We start from the raw sequence: 22,763 nt of genomic DNA on the forward strand, positions 1-22,763 counted from the left end.
TCAGGAATATGATACAATTGACAGAAGAAGGAAAAAGAAACTGCGATACAATTTTGAAGAGAGAGATCGAATAAGCTTGCAAAGAAATGGAAGTCTGCAGTTTCCTGGGGAGAAAACAGTTTATTTCAATGGTGTGGCAGCTGATTCTGAACCCATTGATGATTTCCCAGTATATGATAGAGTTAGAAAATATACCAGGAACTCTGAAGGTAAGGGGTTGCCTGCTTATCCAGTCCTGCGACCATACAAAAATGGGTTAATGGTTAAAAGTGGCAAGTTACCCAACAAGCAGGGGATGAACCATGATGACTCACTTCACCTGAGTAACAGTGAGGACATGAAACACATGAGGATGCTAGAGAACACTTTTGTGCCTGTTGATGTCCTTGAGGAATTTGATAGCAGTGCTTCTGATGAGTTTCAGTACTCGCCTGTTTCAGATGAGGAAATGGGAGAACTTTCAAGAAGATGGTATGATTCTGACATCAGCCATTTGAGAAACATAACTGCTAATTTCCCTGCAAATATGGGCTCCCAGTCAAAAGATGGCTCTGATAAAAAATGTAAAACTAAAGAGAGCAAGCGTGATCATCCTGTGCAAGACTTAACACTGTCACCTGTTGAAGAACCCAATGAGGAGTACATAGACACAATGGATGAACTTCAGTGTCTGGTAGAATCAGTCTCTGAATATTTGGCTGAAAAGGAGGAAGAAATCAGCAAATTTGGTACATTGCCAGAAACAAAAAAAAATGTTGAGAATGTGCCACTGAAGCAGGATAATGCTGATAATACAGCAGAAGCTAAAAAATCTGAGCAGACCAAACATCTTGCTGCAGAGGAGAGTACCAAAGGCAAATCTGAATCTCTTCCGGACTTGTCAGGTGTGAAAAATACAGTGAATTCCCTCTTTAGTTCTTTCACAGAGAAGGTAGGGTCAAGCACAAAGCAACTCACAGCATCTGTTGAAAAACTTGTGTCTTCCACTCCAGAGAATACAGAAAACAAAAACTCATCAGAAGGTGGAATCTTGAATGTATTTACCAGTAAGGCTAAAAGTGAGAGTTCTGCTTCTGGAGGAGCAGCAGATAGTAAATCTGACACGAAGTTCTCCATTCAGTCTTTGCTACCATCCCAGGTGAGTGGTGATAAAAGAGCCCAGAACACAAACTCCAACAAGCCAGAAACCACTGAGACAGACAGTAAGGCTTCTGCACCACATCCTCCCCAGCAAACACAAGGAAATTCTGGCGACAGCCAGCAGAACCAGCATTCAGTTGTGAATTCAGTTCTAGGAATGTTGAATCCTTTAAAGATCTTCTCTGAGAAGGAAGTGCCAAAACAAGAAGTCACAAAAGAGGAGCACACCAAGGGCAGCCATGCTGTGAAAGCTGAGGAGGCAAAAAGGAGCGAAGCACCAACTGGACAGGTGTCAGCCAGAACCAGCAGCACTGTTCCAGAGGCACAGAAAATTGAGACCAAAAGTGAAGCAGAGGTAAATGCAAGTAGCACTTCTGTGTCTTCCATCTTTGGCAGGCTCACAAACTCAGTCAGTTCCTTCAGTCTGAAAGCCAATCTTGATGGTCTCTTGGCTCCCAAGCAGCCAGATGTGCCACAGAAGCAACCAGATTTGCATCCTATTACAAGTCAGCCAGGTGCCACTTTGGTAGAGGGTGCACCCATGGCCAGGGACCAGCCTCCTGCAAATCACTCAGAGGATCAGCATCCTGCAGGCCATGGACTGGCAAACAAGCAAAACAGAGGTAATGTGGAACCTAAGTCACAGCCTCAAGATCAGGGTACAGCGTCTGAAAGCTTTTTTAGCCCACTTAAAAAGTCTTTCAGTCAATTCTTACTTCCTTCTACTGAACAACAGAAGAGAGAAAGTACGTCTGAACATTTTAAAGACCATAAGTCTGAGGAGGATATAAAACAAAGCAGTTCATCAAAGGAAGAGCACTCATTTCCTTTCACTGGAAAACTTCCTTTTATCAGTGGGCTGGGTTCATCAGCAAAGCAGGAGCAGAAGAATGAAAAGGGAGGCTTTATGTCATCATTATTTAAATTTTCTTCTGCAGAAAATATAGCACCTACACAGCATCAAAAAAGTCATCAGGGTTCTAGTAGCAGTTCCCTGCATGAAAGCAGAAACAGTAATTCAGGAAATGCTGTTTCAGTAAAATCTAGCTCAGTTCCAAATTTATCAGACAATAAGGAGGAACTTTTACAAAGGAGAAACATGACTAAAGAAAACCTATCTACTGTCCAGGTAAACAGAGAAAAACACCAGGATAGTGCTTCTGCTACCCTTAAGGCCAAAGAAGAGCAGCAGAAATCTAAGAGTACTCAAGAAGAACCTAGAAATGTAAAAGGAGGACAGATGAAAGAGAGAGTAAATGCAGCAGACTTAAGCAAAGGCTCAGTTGAATCCACCTCTTCAGCCATAGGGCCAGAAGCTCCAAGGGCAGATGATACTCAGAAGAAGCACACAACAGGTTTTCTTCCTGGCTTTCTTCACATTTCTTCAAATGAAAATACAGCCAATAATCAAGATTCAACTCTTAAAAGTGAGGGTGACAGCCAGAAAACCACTTCTCCTGGATTATTTTCTGGCTTATTTAGGTTTGCCTCAAGTGAAAACTTGTCTGAATGTAAGCAAGAGAAGACAAAACCAAATTCTCTGGGCTTCATGAAGCTTTTTGATAGAGGCGAGGATTCTAGCTTGGAGACAAAACCCAGTAATTCAGGAATGGCTTCTGACAGTCAAAGCAGCACTGGAGAAAAGCAGGAAGCTTCCAGCTTCTTAAAAAATCTGCTGCCAAAGCCAAAGGAGAAGCAGGATAATGTGAAAACAGTGGAATCTTCCACTACTGGCCACCTATCCAGTGCAAGAGTAAATGAAACAACTGAGCCTCATGTTCCTCACAGTGCACATCCTGTGCTCTCTGAGGCCCTAAATCTGCAAGCCAATGTACAGGACTTGTCTGGAAAGCCTGTAAATAGTAGGCATATTCCTCACCAGGATGCAGAATCTAAAATTCTTCCAACTCCTTTAAACAAAGGATCAAATGAATCTCTCAATTTGACTAATAAAGGCTATAACCCTACAGAGCAGTACTCAGCTCATCAGGAAACAAGGAGCCATTCTAGCTTTGAATGGGAATATGAAGTGGGTGGACTGGCTGGCACTCATGGAATAGCAGTACCAGTTTACTACGTATTAAACCAGAACCCTGTTCTGCCCCCTCAGTTCTTGGACTGGCCTGAAAATGATGTGGTAATGAATCTTTGTAAAAAGGATGGGAATGCAAATGTGATGGATTGGCAGACTAATGCCAATTTTGATGGACAGAGTCTAGATTTAAGTGCGATGTCATATGAGTCATTTGACCAGTTAATGTTCCAAGACATTTGTTTGGAAGAAAATGATGCATGGACTGCTAATTCTCTCAGTGAAAGTTACAGTAACTTTCAGCCCTTTGAAAGAGATGGCAGTTACTCATTTGAAGAGTTGCCCATGGATTTGAGCTACTCCTCTGGCTGTGATGGAACAATGTGGACACTAATTGACCAAGACACTTTAAGTATGGATGAAGGCTTAATGTACTCATCCTATAGCCGGGAGTATCAGGAGTGGATAATGATGCTTGAGCAGGGCGTGTGGTGGCCATCAGAAGATGGTGATTGTGGATACTACATGTACAGTGACAACCAGTATGTGTATTCCCTGCTCACTGATCCCACTGGACAGTATGTCTACGTGTGTGCTCCTGAAACTTACTCCTACATGGACTGCTGGGATTATAATTTCCAGATGGATTCCATTCCAAGAGCTGTGCTAGAAGACAGCACAATTGCTGTTTGTGGTTTCAAAGTCCCTCTTGGCAGTGAAGATGAACTGTTTTGGTTTGCTGAAGAAGAGTGCCTAGATGATTATACAACAAATAAACCCCTGGATTTGTCAGTAGCTTTGCAGAGGAGCGACCAGCTAATGAACATGAATTTGGAAACTTTTTCACAAATGTTTGAGGAGTCAATTTATTATCAGAGAGAGCAGCCATTAGATTTTTCAGGTTATAAACTTCAAAAACTAAAAGTGGATTTCAGACCTGAGAAGGAAACACCAAATCATTCAGAGGAGCCTCCACTAACTCTTGATCTCAGAACACATTCCAGGGCAGCTTTCAATAAATCTCTGAGTAAGGAAGTCCACACCAAGGAAGTTGGTAAGGCTGTCCCAGTGACAACTTCTGGGAGTGGGTCATCAGGATTCTTTGGATTCCAGCTGTTTCAGTCTACTCCTAAAGCTGAAGAAACTGCAGCATCTACTGAAAGAGTAACAGAAGCAAAAAAGACTGAGGAAGATAAGAAAACACCAGTGAACAAAGTTAGCTCCTTATTTTCTGCTTTGGGTGGACTAATTGGAAAGTCTACAAGCTCTGGGTCTGAGACATCAGAAGATTCTACCTCAAAGAGAACAGACACATGGTCAATACCATCTGAAAATAAGGCTGATGTTTTACCACTTACACCAAATAAAAAGTTAGATGAAGAACAAACTGGGCAGAAGTTTCCTGTTACATCAGAACCAAGAAGAAGTACTTCGTCAGAACTTAATTTGGGGGCTGCTAGAAATGAAAAGCCAGAATTACACCGGACTGAAAACATCCACGTTAAAAAAACAGGATTAACAAGATCTCCTTCTATACTGAGCCAAACTGCTGCAGATGGCAGGCCCATAGGGGAAGAGAGACCTGTTAAAGCAACTCCAGCTTCCAGGCGTCTTGAAAGGCATGCAGCCATTAATGAACCAAGTCAGCCACAACCAACTCCAAGCCAACCAGCCACTGAGCCTGAGGAGACATTATTTAAAAGTGCTCTGAAATTGTTCAGTCTTGGAGAAGATTCTCCTGCAACCTCAACTGCCAACAAACCCCAATCTTCTGGATTTTTTGATTTCTTTAAAACACAAGTAAGCAAAGTGCCACAGCCATCACCAGAACCGGAGAAGAGGCAAAGTAATAAACCAGAAGAGGTGAAACAGCCAGAACAGAAGGAAACCTCTGGCATCTCATCTTTATTTGGATCCCTTGGAGATCTCTTCAAAGTGGAGCCTGTGTCTTCTCAACCAACCTCAAGTCCTACAACTCTGCCAAAACCCAACAGCAGGACTGTGACTGAGCCAAGGCAGAAACCTGAGAAGACTGGGGGTCTTCAGAGTGCCAGTATGCCGTGTCTGTCCTCCACCACCAAGGAAGAGGTGAAAACAGAAGGCATGGACAAGCAGGTCTCTCTTAGCCCCAGGGTGCAAGAGGTACAACAAAGTAAAAAATCTGAGGAGTCTCCCGGAAGTAAAAAAGTGCCTCCTGGAAATGTTTCACAGAAGCCAGTGAGTGTAGGTTCCAGAGGAAGCCAGCTGGGCCAGCCAGCCACGCAGCAAAGCAGCACACCCACGGCCACACCAAAGCAACAGGGAGGTCGTGTAGGAGACACAGCTAATCGGGCAAAACCAAAGCCAGACCAGACGCCCAAAGAGTCGGGTTTCAGTTTGCCATTCAGCTTCTCTGATATCACTGCTCCGAAATCCCAGCCAGCCAGTAAGAGCATATTCTCCTTCTTCACTGGATCAGATGAACCAAAGCCTTCAGCACCTGCTGCTGCTCCTGCTGGTGGGAAGCAACAAGAAACAGAGGGCCTGTTTCATCTGCCCTCCTTCTTCTCCGGTGGTCCAGCTCCTGAAAAGAGTGTACCTCAAAGAAGTACTAGTTTTAGCTTCTTCAATTTGACATCCTTTTTGGATGAAAAGCCACAAACTACTCCAGGGCAGGAAAAAACAACTAAACCAGTGAATTCTAAGCCACCAACTGCTCCTAGACAGGAGAGTAATACAAAACCAGCTAAAACAGTGAATGCTAAAGCACATATGAAGCAAAGTGTTCCCACCGACTCTGGTGTCAAAACCAGCAGTTCTACCATGCAACAAGATGCAGACAATAAAAAAGAAGTTGATGATATTATTGCAGCAGTGACTGGCAAACAAACGTCTAGTGACCTCATGATCCCAGAAAATAAATCAGAAAAGCTGGCAGTGGACAATGTAGAAAGTATTGCTGCAGTAGCTGAAGAGAGTGGTTCAGAAAAGCTTCCACAGACCAGTGGAGAGAGTGACTTAGGAAAGCTTCCACAGGCCAATGAAGAAAGTGGCTTAGAGAAGATTCCACAGGCCAGTGAAGAGAGTGGCTCAGAAAAGCTTCCACAGGCCAGTGAAGAGAGTGGCTCAGAAAAGCTTCCACAGACCAAGGACACTGCAGTAACCAGTTTGTCTGCTGCTGGTCCTTACCTTCAGACTCCTGTGCTGGAGGGTTCTCAGGACCAACTGAGTATTTCCCCAAGGGCAGAAGAAGATGCTTTGGGTAATGTGGAGAAAATGGACGGTGTTGCATTTCCTACTGATGAAGGGCCTTATTCTTCCAAAGAGCAAACTTCTGAAAAGGTTGATCATAGCATGGCCTCAGGTGGTAAAATGGATTCCCAGGGTCTAAATGACTTTAATAGCGTGAGTGACTTGAAAAATGAAGTGGTCTCTGAAGAAATACGTGTACAGAATGAGTTGCCAGAACAAAAAGTACCTGAACAAGCTGACAGATTACAAAGGGCACAACAGCCACGTGTTCCTCCTAAAATGCCAGAGGCACCTAATTTGCAAAGCAAACCAAAGGAACCTGAGAGTGATAAATCAGTTCTGGATTCTTCAGTTGAAATGTTTTCAAGCTTCATGACAAAAATGAAACCACCTAAAACATTTTCTGGTTTCTTTTCTCAACCTCAAGCTACTGCACCTCCACCTGCACAGAAGAGGAGCTCCTCTTTCTTTGGTTTCTCATCCCTCCCAAGTGGCCCAGCACCAGCTTTCACGAATGATATATTCGGCATCTTCAAAGGTCCAAAAGAATCTCCAAAAGAGATGCCTCCAAAATCCACCCCTAAACCTCAAAGCACTGGTGTGAAAGATGTCACTGGGTCTGTTCCAGCAAAAGACTCTAGGGAGCCAGAAAATACAGCTGCAGCCAGAGAGTCTAAAAGAGATGTCTCTACCTCTGTGAAGAAGGTTGTAATAGCTGCTTCAACAGAAGAGAATTCCACAGAAGAGTCTCCTATGAAAACAGAAACTGAGGAGAAAAAGAGCTTGGAAACCTCTAAAGAGGAACCTTTGAGTGCCACTCCAGAAACAGGAGTCTCTAGTGAGAATGAAGCCCTTGAGGTGCTGCAGCAGAATAGTGAATCACAGCCCTCTGAGGTGGTAGATGCTCTGCCATGCCAGCCTGATCTCAGTGGTGCAGCTGATGCAGTGCAGGCTGAGGCCACTGACCAGGCAGATTTAGATACTTTCCAACCAGCTGTGGGGACTTCAGGTGTAGCAGAGGAAGAAGCTGCTCCTGCAGACAAGGCAGCCTCTGACATCCTTCACGCTGGCTCTACTGATGAGCTCGCACTGGAAATGGAAGCCCAAACTAACACGGCAGACACAAACCTTTCCCAGTTAGATGAGAGTGCTACACTTGAATCAGAGCCTGCTGTTGCAGGGGATCAGGCAAATACTGGTATTGATCAGCAGGACTTGATCAGTAGTAATGATAGCAAACCCACAGCTCCAGCTGATGAGCCCAGTATTCATCTGCCTGAGCTGAATGAAGAGAAGACAAGTGAGGTAGAAAAGCAAACTGCTGAACAGGAAAAACATTTAACAATTGAGGGGGTGCCTGTAGAAGGGATTGCTTCCAAATCTGACTTCAAGAAACAGGGTAAAGCTAATAATGTTGCTCCAGATGAAAGCAGTAGTAAACCTGTCTTTGAAATACCGAGCATACCCAGTTTGCCAAAATTTGGCTTTATGTCATCTTCTGATGGTGGAAAACCTTTTGGGTCATTCTTCTCTCAACAGCCACCTTCTGCTAATAAAGCAGGAACAGATGAGGGCCTTGTGTCCAGTTTTAAGAAACTCTCTATGTCTCTGTTTGAAGGAGGTGGTGAAGAAAAGGTGAGTAAGCCAGAGAGTGCCCAAGGAGCAGTATTTGGGAAAAAGCTAGATTTCTCTTTTCCCTGGCAAAAAGACATCAAGGAGACCTCTGCCAAAAAGGAACCACATGCACCACCACAGGCTTTGTCAAAACCAGATGACAAGGTGTTAGGAACAGTCAGTTCAGAAGAAAACTCAAAATCTGCAGTCTCGGATCAAGTGACTGACGCAAATATAGAAGTGAAGTTGTCTTCAAAGCAGCCTGACGCTGTAGACAATGAACGTTCTGAAGAGCCATCTGGTGCAAACACTGTTGATGATACATCCAACAAAGAGCTGGGAGAGAAGCTTGACAAAGAGTCGGAAGATCAACAGAATGTGATTTCAGGTGAACTGCAGAAAGAGGATCAGGCAGAGGAGCATGTGCCAGAGAAGCCTGAGGAGAAGGAAACTGGGCTTGATTCTGCTCCTGATGGAGCAGTTCTGCATCCTGACACACTGGCTGCAGATCTGCATGGCATGGAACAACTGAATGAGAAAAGGCTAGTTACCAATGAGGCATAATAAATGGGATTTTACCATTTATAATGCAATGCTGCAGCAGTAGAGAGTGGCCTTGGTGTCTGATGTTTGTAGCTCAGTCCCAGTCCCCTCCCTGTTGTCAGTGTTTGTGGTATCACTGGTGGCTGTCACAGACAATATGGCAAACTGCAGTCACTAGTTCAATACAAGCTTTTAGACCATATCTCCCCTTTTTCCACTCCTTTTCTGTAAGTGTAGTTGAATTTCTCATGTTCTTATAATGTGTCCCACTGAACAAGATGTTCTTAGTGCTAATTTCATTAGCCTTTCAGAAGTTAGAGTCTTTATGTGTTAATTCTGGTGCGTACAATTAACTTTGCTTTCTTGTTTAGTGATAATAATATTGTATTTGCTAAAAAAAAAAGTAACAGTTAGAATGTATTGGTTAGGGAGGAGCATTTTGTTCTCAAAATGCAAGGTAAATATTTTAAATTTTAGAGAGAAATTTGACTTACTGATGATAAATTATAGAACTACTTAGGTTCACTTCATGTTAATGCATATATTAAAACACTTTCAGAAATATCAGTGAAGGTATTCTAATGCTTGGTCTTCCTAAAATCAGTGCAAAATTTATTTCATGCAGTTATGAAAGTTCCTAGAGGAAGATACCCATATTTCATGAGTGCAATGAGTCCTGTGCATGTGCCAAGTTACAGTTGCCCTTAAAAATCAGAACAGAGGCCTGCTAAACTTAAATTTAAGTATGTATGCAATTCTGTGTAATGTAAGTGAAACTTGTTCCTCTGATCATACAGTTGCAACTCTGTACTCACAGAACTTCCTGGCTCCAAATTCATCCAAGACTGCAAGAGAAAAATATGAGTGTTGCTTAATTCTTGGCCATAGTTTTCCTGACTGCATGAGAAATCTCCATCTGCTGTATTTTGTTTGATGATTCTAGGAATTCAGTCCTGAAAGTGGTGTCTTGAATCACAGAGGTCACACCCCTACGTGTGGCTTTTCTTTGAAAAAGTTTTCTGTTTTTGTAAAAGGTTGTAAGTTAAAGGTCTTGACAGTCTTAATCTTGACTGCAACATATTTTATCATAAACCTTTAATATATGAAAGTGAAGTTAACTTAATTTTTAACAACAGTCACCTTATATAGATGTGATAAAGACCCCCAATTGCAGCAAAATTGCAGAAGACAGAAGCACTTTCACTCTGAATTGCTGTGTTTCCATTCTTATTCCTATCTGGTTATTAGAATATCTTCACTGCAGTTTGTAGCTGATATAAGGTGAAGCAGTAGTTGGTGCAACAAAGACTAATGTATAGAGCATATGCGAATGTGTATATATATATATATATATTTATATATACACAAGAAGTATACATGGTCTGTGTGCTGGTAGATTGTGTATGAAGTATTTCTACTGCCTACCATACTTTTGAGGTTCACAAATCTGTAGTTACATAATAATCATAAGAATATAATAGTTAAGTATGACTTCACAGCATGCCTTTTCAGTGATATTTAGTATACTGCTCAGTTTTTTACATGTCAGGTTGTTTTGTGTTTTTCCAAGCCACTGTTTTTTCTGATGGACTTTCTTACTCTCTCCTAGTCCTGCTGGCAGTAGTAGATACAGCTCCTCTTGCAATGTCAGCCAGGAAAGCTCTCACCTCAGTGAGCTGGAACATTCCCATGAAAGTGCCCACGGCTCTGAGCAGGAGGATGATCACCAGGAAAGGCAGTCAAATCATTCTTACCACAGTTCGAGCAGCTACCAGAAGGATGGTCAGGCATGGCTTAAGGAGCAAGAGGAGCCTCATGGCAGAGGAGAGGAGGAGAAGGTCTGCAAAACTGAGGAAAAGCCTGCAGACCATTCTGCAGCTAAGTTACCTCTGGAACTTGAGAAGCCCAAGGATGTTGATGCAGGAATCCAAATGAGGTAGGTGAAGCTATTACCAATTTATTTTCAGCTGGTTCAAAGAGGATTCTTCTATTTGCTGTACATTGTTCTTGCAGCCTTTTCTCACAACTGAGTTGATGTTGTTGGTCTGTGAAACATCTGTTATAGAGGACCAGTTACTTATGGGACATTGGCTAAGCTGAAGCAATGTTTGCCTTGTGTGCAAAGAGGAACACTTGCTTAAACTTTGGGTTTTTTGTGTGTGTAAAGAGGAACACCACCTTGGAGCTCATTTGCTGGATTTTCTGTTTCTGGTTTGATGAACGTACTCCAGCCCCAAAATAGTTGCTTTCATTGCTCATGTGGGATCAAGTTTATGCTTGAACAACCAGGAATTACATTTTCATGGTTAGAGCTTCACTACCTCCATTCTTGTAGATTACCACCATTGGAGTTAGTGTTTATGTAGTTGTAGGTTGTATGTAGAGAATTACAGCATGAATAGGCATGTTGGTCTGACTCACTGTGGGAGCTTTTCTTGTCCTTATACTTTGGCTTTCCAAGCTGTCAACAGTACTGAAAACAGGCTTCAAAAGTATTTCATCTAAGTTTGGGTGAGTAGAGTATTGGGTTTTGCACAGGTTTTACAGAAATTTCAAATTTCACTACTTAAATTTGGGAGTGACATTTTTCCTTGAGATAATCAAGTCATTGCAGCCCCTGGATGTGGTTTTACTTTCATAAGTATGAGGGATTTTTTTTTAATCTGGTTCAGTTAGATCCATGGAAAGATGTCTGCCTGTCTGTACCCTTTGGAGGGTACAGCTGGTGTCACTGTGCTTGGATGATAGAATTAACTACAGGAGTTCATGTGTAGGCAAGCCTTACACTAAAGATGAAAAGAGGAAAACAAGACGAGAGAAGTGTTAAACTGTTTTTAAACTCTGATTCACTTTCCTCTTTTCCTTACAGAGCAGCAGGAGTCTTGTCCCAGAATGGCTGGCCTATATTTGTTCACAGGAAAGGTTATTCACATAGTCTATTTCAGGCTAATTTAGACATCTAACTTGGATGCTCCTGCCTCACTGGCTCCCTTTCTCTCCACCCTCTGGCAGTGCTCTTCTGTTTCCATGGAATAGTCATGGAACAGAGCTGAGTGTTGATCCCTAGAGCTGCACCTGAGCTAGACCTGTAGCATGGATGTGTTTTGGTCTCATCTATGCGGTTGTTTTATACAGCACTGTGGGGTGGGTGCTTTGCAGGCAGGAGGTGTTTGTTTTTATGATTTGCACCTCAGCAACATACAAAAGCAGGAATGTAACCGAAGGCCCAAGGTATCACAAGCTTAGGGACTGCAAGATGTGCTGTGGGCACTGAGGTGGAGCGTTGGTAACAGATCTGCCTGTCCTCTTGAAAAGCTGTAGGAAAGAGTGGAGAGACAGAGGTTCAATGCACAGAGGAAACTAAGGGCTGAGCCCTGTTGCCAGTGTTTCCAATAAAGAGGGGCTGTACATTTGTAGCAGGAGGAGTAGGAAGGGGCAGTGGCTAGAAAAAAACTGCAACAGGCATGGAGGTATAAAATCTTCCATCCACCTCTTTATGTTTGTAATTACAATACCATTGTGTTGCATTGGCTTGATCTGGTGTCATTGACTGCTTTCCTCATATTTGCACAAACATCATCTTCCTCCTGGGTTCGGATTGTGTACAGATCATATCTTTCAGCTCATCAGTTCCCAAGATGGTTTCTGAGTTTAAGGAAACCTCTCCTTTAGCTGCTCACTTCCCAGAGCACATGAACAGCTGTGCTGACTGGAGCCTGTTGGTTCCTTCAGAGCTGAAGCTGTAACCAACCAACCAACCACTATGTGGTTGAATCTTTAATGCTACAGGTAAGTATCTTTCATGTAGTGATTTCCTATTTCTTGTTTTTAAGCTACCAGGGTGACATCGAGCCACCACCGTTTCCTCCAGCAAGAGCCCGTTGGATTAGAGCCATTAGCAAAGTCCGACTGCAGCTTCAACAGGTAGGATGGAGTATTGCTTTTCTCCTTTTCTGAGCTGCTGTGGCTCAAGGTTTCACTTCTTCTTCATTGTAAGGCACCTCTTACAGTTTTGATGTTTTGCAGATGAAAATTGTATTGAATGTATTGTGTAGGACTGCAGCATGTTGTGATGGTTTTAAGGCTCTCTGATTCTACCAGACATTTTTAATATCATTGTGTGGAACTAGAGCTGAATATCAGAAAAGATGCATAAGCTGAGAAATTAGCTCTGAATTTGTAAATAATAATAATAGTGTCTAGGACTTAGGTGGTTTATTCTAAATTGTTTGAAATGAAGACTTTTTCTCAAGGCAACTTGAGGATAGCTTGTTAGTTCAGTAGGAGTTATCTGTATTATTTGTCGTGTGAAAATATTCCTTGGGGAACTTTGCATCAAATATTTTTATATATACTTATTGAAAGTGGGTGTATAGTAAGTCTTGGTATTTCCATCTCATGAAAGTAAGATTTAAAAATAAATAGTCTTGATTTGGGAAGTCAAAAGGAAAAGGTTGTGACATTTTCTATAACAGTATAAACACTCTTGTTTTAGAAAACACTGTTTAAGAACCAAAAAAGTTGCATTAAAAAAAATTCTTATGGTTTTATCCATCTATATGCCCACAGAAAGATAACATATGGTGTTCATGTTCTCTAGATTTTGCCTGCTAGCCCAAGTGCAGAGTTAATATATTTCACTTAGAAATACTACTTTCTTCTAGAGATGACTTGTTTTGTTTTTATAAAAGATTTTACAGTATCTGTCACAATCAGGACTTTATCTTGTGGATTTTTGCAAATTTTCAAGAACTGATTGTTGTTGTTGCTTTGCATCTTGGGAGGCAAAATACATTTTCTCTTGTTTTATCTGGATTGTAAATGCTTTTTCATTTAACAATGGCTTCACTTCTGAGTAGAGAGGATTTGGATCAAAACTCTCAGTATGACATGGAAAGTGAAGAACACCACTAGTATTTAAGAAGCAATGAGCTTCTGCTATGATTTTGTAGAGTATGCAAACAAAACAGTTTAATTCTCTGCCATGTGGAAAACAAGTGCACAAACAAGGGACAAGAGATTCAACACCACCTGTCCATGGATCTCTCTTTTTCTGAGAGAGCAGAAGGGCCATAAGGTGGTTCACAATTGTTTTGTGATTCTGCTGAATTGGAAGGATAACATGCTTTGAGATGTTACTGAAACAGTAGTTTAGTTTGGATAGCAAAATGTCATTATTTGCTTTGCCTTGACCACTGCTGACAACTCTTGATCAAATTTTCCCTTAAACCAAAAAATGTAGGAATTGGAGCTTTCTGGGAGCCTGCTCTGGGACTTAGCTGCCTTTTCTGTCTGAAGACTTTTCCTTACCGCTGCTCTAGGTCTCTCTTGTTTCATATAAATCCATGTCTCATGATTAGGACAAGGAATACTGGAATAATAAAAGGGCTACTGCAAAAACCGGACAAAGCCCCGCTTGCTCTTCTTGTGTTAACTAGATGACCCTTTTTCTTTTAGTCTTTTCTTGACAGGATTTTTAGGCACTTTCCATCAGCCTGGCTTTTTTTTTCATTCTCTCTCCTACTCATTTCTTTATTTTCCCTGAAGTGCAGTGTCCAAAGCTGAATGTAGAAATCCAGCTGCAAGCCTGCTCATGTGCCCTATAGGGCAACCAAGACTTTGTTCTCCTGCCTGTGGTCCTGATATTCCAGGATATACTGGCTGCCCTGCTGTGATGGTGCTTTTTTTATCACAGGCTATTACTGATGTATAGTTAGCCTTTTACACTTTGCAGAACTGAGGTTCCTTCTGAAAAAGAGTTTTGTCTGTTGTTGCATAGCCTATCTTTGTGTTGAATTACAGCTAAATTATGGCTTTGCCTTGTCCTTACAGAAGTTGTTTTTTGTTGAGTTTTTTTTTTTTTTCATTTTGTAAGCACTTTGTTGTCTGTTTCTTTCTTACCATTTACATGAATAAATAATTCAGGTTGTCTGTGACGAAACCAAAGCTGATGGCCTGTGAGCTACCAGAGTTGCCTGAGGGATCTTTCTTGATACGTTCTTTGAATTTGGCTACCATGATTATCAATTTTTTACCAGTATGTTTGCATCTATTTTAACAGCTTCATCCAGATCACAGGGTATAAAGGTTCTATTATTCTCTCTCTACCCCTTAGAATAATTTAGCTCGTCATAGAACGAAGTTAATGCATTTGACACAGTTCTACTCTTGATGAAACCATGCTCACAGTTATTTCTCTCCTTTTCATGTTCTAGAAAATTTGCAAATAATTTGATTATTTGTTCCAGTATTCAGTCCCCAGGGACCTGGAGTGTGTGTGTGTGAAGTTAGTGCTTTTATAATTATACAAGGCTTTCTCTTATTATTTTTAAGCATAAATACTTGCTTTGTCTTTTTCAAATCTTCAAGCGTGTTGCCTGTTTCTCAAGTTCTTAGTGCTTAGTGATTATCAGTGTTGCAACATAGAACCTGAGGATAAATGTTTATCAGAGCCCTCTGACTAAACAGAGATAAGGTGGTTATTTCTTTTTTTTTTATTAACTGCAGCCTCTTTTGAATAACTTTCTAAACCTTTTTCCTTTAAAAACTCCCCACAACGATCCAGTATTAATTCTGTCACCTTTCTGACTGCGCTTGTCCCTTTCACTGAAGACCTGAAGCAATTAAGGCATCAAATTTCCAGCCTACTTAATGCCACCTGATGATACCTTTTCCTATGAATGGCATCCATCCTTTATTTGTCATATTGTGTGTTCATTGCTAGATATTTAATTTTCAGCCTTTTGATTTCTTTCCTGTGCAATCATTTTTGTCCTTAAAAACTTCCTCAGGAAGAGAGTTCAAGCCCTCCTAGAAGGCAGGAGGTTTCTTCACTAGGGCAAGTTCTGACTTTTGTCCAATGATGCCGTTTCATCAGCTTCCTGAATTCCCTGGTCCTTTAAGCCTCTTTCTCTTGAGCTCTAGGCACTCAGTTTTTATTAGTTTCTGTTCTTGAATCACCTAGTGTTTTCTAGCTTGTCTAATTCCTTTCCTTCTAAGGTATCAGGGCGACTCTCACAGTTTTCTCAGATTTATTTGCATCCTTGTTTCTCTCTGCACTTATACTCAAATCTAGAGGAGCATCTCTGCTATTTGCTTTCTGTGCAAGTTGAGTCAGCAGTTTCTCCACAGATTTTGTTTGAAAGTCAGTGATGCAAAGGCAGACTTTCAGATGAGGATCAGGACTTTAAAGGTCCCTGTGGTGATAGTCTAAGCAGGTGATTCTCTTGGTAGCTAGAAAAGATCATGTCTCATTTCTCTGGTCACTGTATTAACATCTTTCCATTTTCTGTCAGTGCCTAAGACCTTTCAAGAGGACTATCCTTGTTTGTTCCAGCACTTCAGAGCAGGTGGTTATGTCCTTAGTGTTGGAAGGGACGTCTGCAGCACATTTCTGCGTTCCTCTTTCTCCATGTGCTGTAACATTTCATGAGCACACATAGAGCTCCACCTCACAGATCTGAGGGGCTGGACTCCTATCACACAGACAAATGAAATGATTCTTGCAACCCTTAATTGTTAATGATCTGTCTGAAATTTGAAAGAATAAAGAAAAAGTCCAAAAAAGAAAAAGACACCCAAGAAGTTTCCATACATGATGTGATTATAAATCCCCTCAGCAATTCAGCCTCCTACCTGGGAAAAGATTAATATTCATGTGAATAATGTACATGCATCCTACATTCTGACCATGAGTCAGAGAAATGTAGTATTTTAATTAAGACTTGACAGTTACAAAATGGCACAGGAATTTGTTACCGTGCATGTTTAAAAAGCTTTGTTGTAGCATGCACATACTTTTTGTTCTTCACTTCTGCTGTTTTTCTTGTTCTCTTTCTCTGTGAAGGGGAAACTTAATTATGCTAGAATCAACTAGGGTTTTCAGCCCTGCAAAGAATGACTCAGTTATCCTCACCTTCACACTTAGAACTTCGACTACAAAGAGAGATTAATTGATAGTTCATCTGCTGCGTCCCTCAGTGGGAGCTTCTTTTCCAGAAGAAGAACAAACACGTAGCTATTACATCTTCAACTTGCAGCCCTCAGTAATTGAAACAGCCTCCAGCTAGGCACATAGCTATGTGACTTCTAAAATTATACAAATTTGAATCTGACTTTTGTATAGCAGAAGAATTGGCAGACCAAAGAAAAGCAAAAATTCAGTTAAATAATCAAATGACCTCTCTTACGGACTCTGTTAAGTATATTTAAATATTAGAAGAGGGTATGGGATTTGGGATTTTCTACACTTACATTGAATTTGTTGAGGGGGGAAAAAATCTTATGCATAATTTTCCTCTCTTATGTCTGCATCTTAAATACATCAATTGACTTGGTTTTTTTTCAAAACCAAAGTAACAGGAGCAGTGTTTCCTCCTTTTTTAAGTAATGCCATTTTATACCAATAATTTTGATTTAACCTTTGTCTGTCCCTGTTAAATATCAATAGTCTGTTCTTCTTGACTGATACATAATCAGGGCACAAACTGAGATGGCAGAGGTAGTTCATGACAGTAGTTTTCTGGAATATGAAGATCACTTGCAGTAGCAGAGACTAAAGGGGATTTTCCTTTAGTGTTGAGGGTACCCAGTCATATCCTTAGTTTGATTTTCTCATGCTCTATAGCTTCACCTCTGATCAAGCACCTGCAAATATTTAAGGACCACAAGGGTATCAGTTTTAAAACCCGGTCCTGGGAGGGTGATGTGTTGGTGATTTTGTAGTGTGAACCCTATTTTGGTTTTGAGCAAGCAAGCTGTTGCTGCAAAGCACCACTATTCCCTTCATAAGCAACAGTGGGATGCCCTAAGGAGTCTTTGCTGGACTTAAAGTCATGGTGAAGAGACCAGCAGGGTCTGGTGCCAGTTTTGGTTGCAACTTTGATTCTAAGTTATCTGCCTGTCCCTGTGTGAAATCAACCTCCACATCTGTACCCAGGCACTCTGATCTGTAAAATGAGAGACTGTGTGCCTGTGGAGGACAAACTGTTTTGAGCCACTCAGCAAAAGACTGGAAGCTGTCCCTTTCTACCTCTCATGGATCTTGCAGTCCATGCAATAATTTACTTTTGGCATTTTATTTCCCTTAAGCTTTGTTGCCTAGGTGTCTCTTTATCAGTCCCGTGAAGATGAGTAAGCTCTGCATTTTCAAAGCCTCCCACACAGTGGCAAAGAAGCAAACTGAAGCACCGTGACTCTAACAGAGAGTTAGTAGAAACTTCTCTTCATGCAGAAAAAGTACATCTCCAGTTAAATATCTTCCTTCTTTTCTATCTAATGATCTGTGGAGGTTATCTTAACCTCTGCCAAAATACCAACATTCCTGATCAAGTGTTGTAGGGATCAGTGTTGGTGGGGAACTGTAGAACTTTCTTGTGGTCATGAATCTGCTGCTCCTACCCTCAGGTGGAGATCCTGTTGGTCAGGCATGATCCAAGGGTTGCTGCCAGCAGTACTGCAGACTGTCTGCTGTTAGGTGGCTATAGTAGTCAAATCCTTTCTGAAAATGCAGCTTTTAGATCACTTAGGGACTGCACAACAATAGATATTTAGAAAGCATTCAAATACAGGAGTGCTGGGGACTCTCTCCTCATGCCATAATCTTGCATCTGAGTTTGCAGGCTGGCAAGTCTTGAGACACTCCAAAGCTCTTTGTGCCTTTCCTGAAGCAGCTTTTAGTGTGGGGTGATTCCCTGGGGTTTGAGCCAGGGAATTTATGTCTGTTGTTGCTTCTCTGTCAGGAACAGTTCAGCTGACAGGCTGTGCTCAAATGAGGGAAAGCTTCTTTCTTCTCCAAATGTCTCCAAACATATTCACATCTGTTTGGAATAAAAGCCATTTTTATTTATCCTTTCTGAGATTCCCTAAGAATCTACAGGGAATAATATAATTTTTTTTAATGTGCTTTACAATGAACATTAGAGCAAAGCAATAATTATTTGCATGTACACACCAGAAAATAGTGTTGTGCCTTCATTAGCTACTGTTGTGATTTTTGCGCTGGTGTTTGATTACCTTACCTCCAGTGGAAAAGATTAGCAGCCTTTCCCCTTTTAGAGTAGTTAAGAGAAATAGTCTCTTGTGAAGCAATGTGGAATGTTTTCCATGGTGACCACAGCAGCTCGGAGCCTGCTCAGTTGCTCTTTGTGCAAGCTTCTCCAAACATATCAATATATTGACATGTCTGCTAAAACCCAGTTTTGGTGTTGATGATCTGTATCCCCTGGCACACTGGCCATCAGTCCCCTTCAGTTTTCTCAACATCTTCTTGTTGCTTTTTAGAAAAAAATCCAAATGAATTCAGGGGGCTTTGCTTCTCTAGACCTGTGCTGTAAACTGTACATAATGTGTAAGTCAAAATTGATTTGAAGCCTTTAAATGGGAATCCAAGATTAGTTTGCTTTTCTTCTGAAGTTTATTCCATTTATTTCCTTAAAAAAAAAAAAGAGAAGGTGTTTGTGCAACATCTGGGATACAGTTTAAAACATGGTGTGTTCCACAATCAGGTGCATCTCTTTCTTTGTGGCAGTACTGCACATTATGTTCAGGTAATCCACTTTGCTGAACTTGGTGCTTCTCTAAGGTCATAATGACAGCACAGGTTGCAAATGGACTGTCATGATATCTATTAACTTTTTTAAGGTAGGTATGTCTAGAATAAGGAAGGAATAGGACTCTCGTTCCTGATCTAAATACTGAGTGACACTGAGATTTTGACCTTGGTTTGCCATGGTTTAGAAAAGTGCATTGTCTGCTAAGATGTAACACTCCTTCAGGGAACGACTCTTCTCTGCACTCCCTCAACTGTTCAAACATCTTAGACTAGAGAAATATTCTCATTCACATTCGTTATGGTCCTGTAAAGCAAGTTTTGATTGTGACAAGTTGGTGTTTTCTGAAGGAAAAGGTATCTTAGTCACTTCTATTCCTCTCGATGCAAGTGTATCTCTGCTGATCAGAGAGCAAAGTGTGGGTGGCAGCAGTGCGCTGGCAATGTGGATAGATGACCTTTGTCTTGTACAACTCCTAGATTCTTGGTAAGACTGTGTATCCATGATTTCTGGCTATTTTTCTCTGGCAACATTTCTCATAGGCTGTCAGGTCACAGCAATTTCTGTGGTGGTTGTGTACAGAAATGACCTGAGTGTGGCAGGCTGAAGGAGCTGTCTGTGTGCACATAGCTCATCCCTCTGAACTGAGGTAAACTACAGTAAGCTCTTTTCTCTTGTCTGCAGCTGCCCAGCTTGCATTCACATTTGTACCAAGACTCTTCCAGAAACCTTCTTGACCAAGTGATAGCCTTTTCTCCGGACCTGCTGTAGTGGTGAATCTTTCAGTAAAAATGAAACCCAAATCTGTATGAAGAGTGGACTGAGTCCTCTAAAGGCTATAGAACAGCACTAGAAATTGAGCTGAGACAATCATTGCCACCTTATGCAAAACTCCTCCCTTTGCACCTTTTTTTGTGGATATGATGGTGAACAGAATTACAGCAGTATGCTCTGGTGATAAGAGGTTGTGTCTGATTTGGAATGGGGCACAGAAACCTGTGGTGTCCTGATCACCTCAACATGACACTCATGCCTGTACTTATCAGGAAAAATTGTGAGAGTTTCATCTGACACTGGAGTAAGCCAGTTGCTTCTGCTCAAAATAGGGGTGCAATGGGAGAGGTGGGTGGGGGGACTCCTACCTGCCACATACGCAGCCCTTAAAAATAGCATTGGCTGTTGGGAGAGCCAGACTTCACACTCTTATTTTTAAGGATCTGTGTGGGAGGAGGGGATATTTCCCAGTTCTGTGTATTACTGAAGCAATCTGTACAAGAAATGCTGCACCAGAGAGATAGCAGTGGGCTTCAGCTTACAAAGCACAAGAGTTTAAAAGATGAGCTAACCAGCACTGGCTGAGAGCATCATAAATGAAGCAATAACTGTTCGTGCAATGCTAGCAAATGCACTGAATAATAATATAACTTCATAGGAAAGGCCAGAAGGCCAGAAAAAAGGGGCTAGAACTTGACAATTTTTGCTTTTAGTATTGCTTTTCTCTTAGTTGTTTCTTGTTTTCCAAGCTGTGTTGTTACACAACTTGTTTAGATGTAGGGCAGGGTTGCCTTGCATGCTTCTGAGCCAGTTTTTGGAGTCATGTATGGATTGTGTAACTGAAGTCTTCCAGTACCATGCACCCAGATTGAAGTAAGATGATTGCTGTTACCCCCCCCCATTGTAAAAGTGATATTCAAAGGTCAAAAAGCTGTTAAATTGCATAATAGAATGCCTGAAGACATCAGTACTCCAGTTCTGCATGGTGCTACCTTGCATGTAAAATCAAATCATAGAATCATAAGATGGCTTGCATTGGAAGGGACCTTAAAGATGATATAATTCCAATGCCTCTGCCATGGCCAGGGACACCTTCCATTAAACCAGGTTGTTCAAAGCCCTGTCCAACCTGACCTTGAACACCGCCAAGGAGGGCGCACCCACAGCTTCTCTGGACTCCCTGTGCCAGTGCCTCACCATCCTCACAGTAAAGAATTTCTTCCTAATATCTAATCCAAACCTACTCTCTTTCAGCTTGAAACGCTGTCTTTGTTCTGTCACTTGTCCTTCTCCATCTTCCTTTTGGGCTCCCTTCAGGTACTGGGAAAGCCACAATCAGATCACCCTGGAACTTTGTCTTTTCTGGGCTGCACTTGTCCTTCTCCATCTTCCTTTTGGGCTCCCTTCAGGTACTGGGAAAGCCACAATCAGATCACCCTGGAACTTTGTCTTTTCTGGGCTGCACAATCCCAACTCTCTCAGCCATGATCCATCCCTCTGATCACCTTGGTGGCTCCTCTGGGCTCACCCCAGCCAGGTCCCTGTCCCTCCTGTGCTGGGAGCCCAGGGCTGGATGCAGTGCTCCAGGTGGGTCTCAGCAGAGCAGAGCAGAGGGGCAGAATCCCCTCCCTGCCCTGCTGCCCACGGGGCTCTGGATGCAGCCCAGGACACGTTTGGCTCTCTGGGCTGTGAGTGCCATGGCTGGGCCATGTGCAGCCTCTCACCCCCAGCACCCCCAAGCCCTTCTGGGCAGGGCTGCTCTGGGGCTGTTCATGCCCAGCCTGTGCTGGCACCAGGGCTTGTCCCAGCCCAGGGGCAGCACCTGCACTTGGCCTTGTTAAACCTCATGATGTTCCCACAGGTCCACTTCTCAAGCTTGTCTGGGTCCCTCTGGATGGCATCCCATTGTTCACGTGTGTCAGCTGGAAACAGAGTAGCATTTTTATTTTCTGCATAGCATTCAAGCAAATTGTGATGCAGGAAATGAATGCTGCCTATTAGGATGTAGTTTTTACTGAGGTAACCCTTACTGAGTTAATAAGAACTTTCTTTGCATCCAGACTCATTTCTTGGCATTCAGATGGGATTTTTAAGCCATCTAATAGACACACACGTGCTGTCTGCTGTCTGGTCATATTTAGTCTGGATAGTTTTGTGACATTGTGGAGGGCTGATCAGATGAGCTGGATTTGGGTCAAACTCTGTGTTCATTTCTTTTGCTTTGATGGTTAATGACTGACACTTTCAAAAGGGATTTTCAGTGGTTCCCTGTTGGTTTAATTTGAAATCTGGAGGTGGTAAAGGTGGGACAAGTTCTTCCTTTGCTCGGTTTTTGAATCTGTAGGAAAAGGCCTGCAGCCTTTCCTGGCAGTCCTTGAGCTGGGTTTATAACACACCTCCTCTGCTGAAAGGCACTTGAGAACATCAGTGTATCAATATCTGTTCTGCAGGAGGAATTTCCTGAGGTTGTTGACAGCTCTATCCTTTGTGTGCTGTAAAACTAAAGATAATTTAGGCATAAAGCTGGGGTGAAATCACAAATGTAGCTTGAGATTCTCATCTGTTGCTCAAATGTGCAGGTACCAGATGCTGTAAAGATTGAGGTAAATCTGAGTGCCAGTTTACTGGGGTGCTCTAGGCAGAGTGTCTCTTGCTTACTGGGTGGCTTGTGCTTTCAGACTTGCAGGATGATGTAGTACCAGGTGAGCAGTGGTGCTGCCCTCTGACTATGCGGGTATGTGCTCAAAACAGGAGTATCCTGTTCAAGCTGTGTTTATGCATTGGACCAGTAAGAGAGGGAAGGGTTATTCTGGGTAAGTGTAAACTCATTTAGTCTGCCATCACTAGTAGGGCTGTGGAAATAGTTATGAAAAGAAAAC

At 42.1% G+C, this 22,763-nt stretch overlaps 1 protein-coding gene across 1 annotated transcript in view; it reads left to right on the forward strand.

Annotated features, from left to right (window-relative positions):
* UNC13B (unc-13 homolog B) overlaps positions 1-22,763 on the forward strand; it is a 207,087-nt gene that overhangs the window by 68,007 nt on the left and 116,317 nt on the right. The window contains exons 10-11 of the mRNA XM_054517797.1: positions 10,170-10,496; positions 12,394-12,484. Coding sequence (XP_054373772.1) covers positions 10,170-10,496; positions 12,394-12,484 — 418 coding nt within the window. The remainder of the gene's footprint in view (positions 1-10,169; positions 10,497-12,393; positions 12,485-22,763) is intronic.

The sequence above is a fragment of the Molothrus ater genome, chromosome Z (assembly GCF_012460135.2).
Source record: "Molothrus ater isolate BHLD 08-10-18 breed brown headed cowbird chromosome Z, BPBGC_Mater_1.1, whole genome shotgun sequence".
Lineage (NCBI taxonomy): Eukaryota > Metazoa > Chordata > Aves > Passeriformes > Icteridae > Molothrus > Molothrus ater.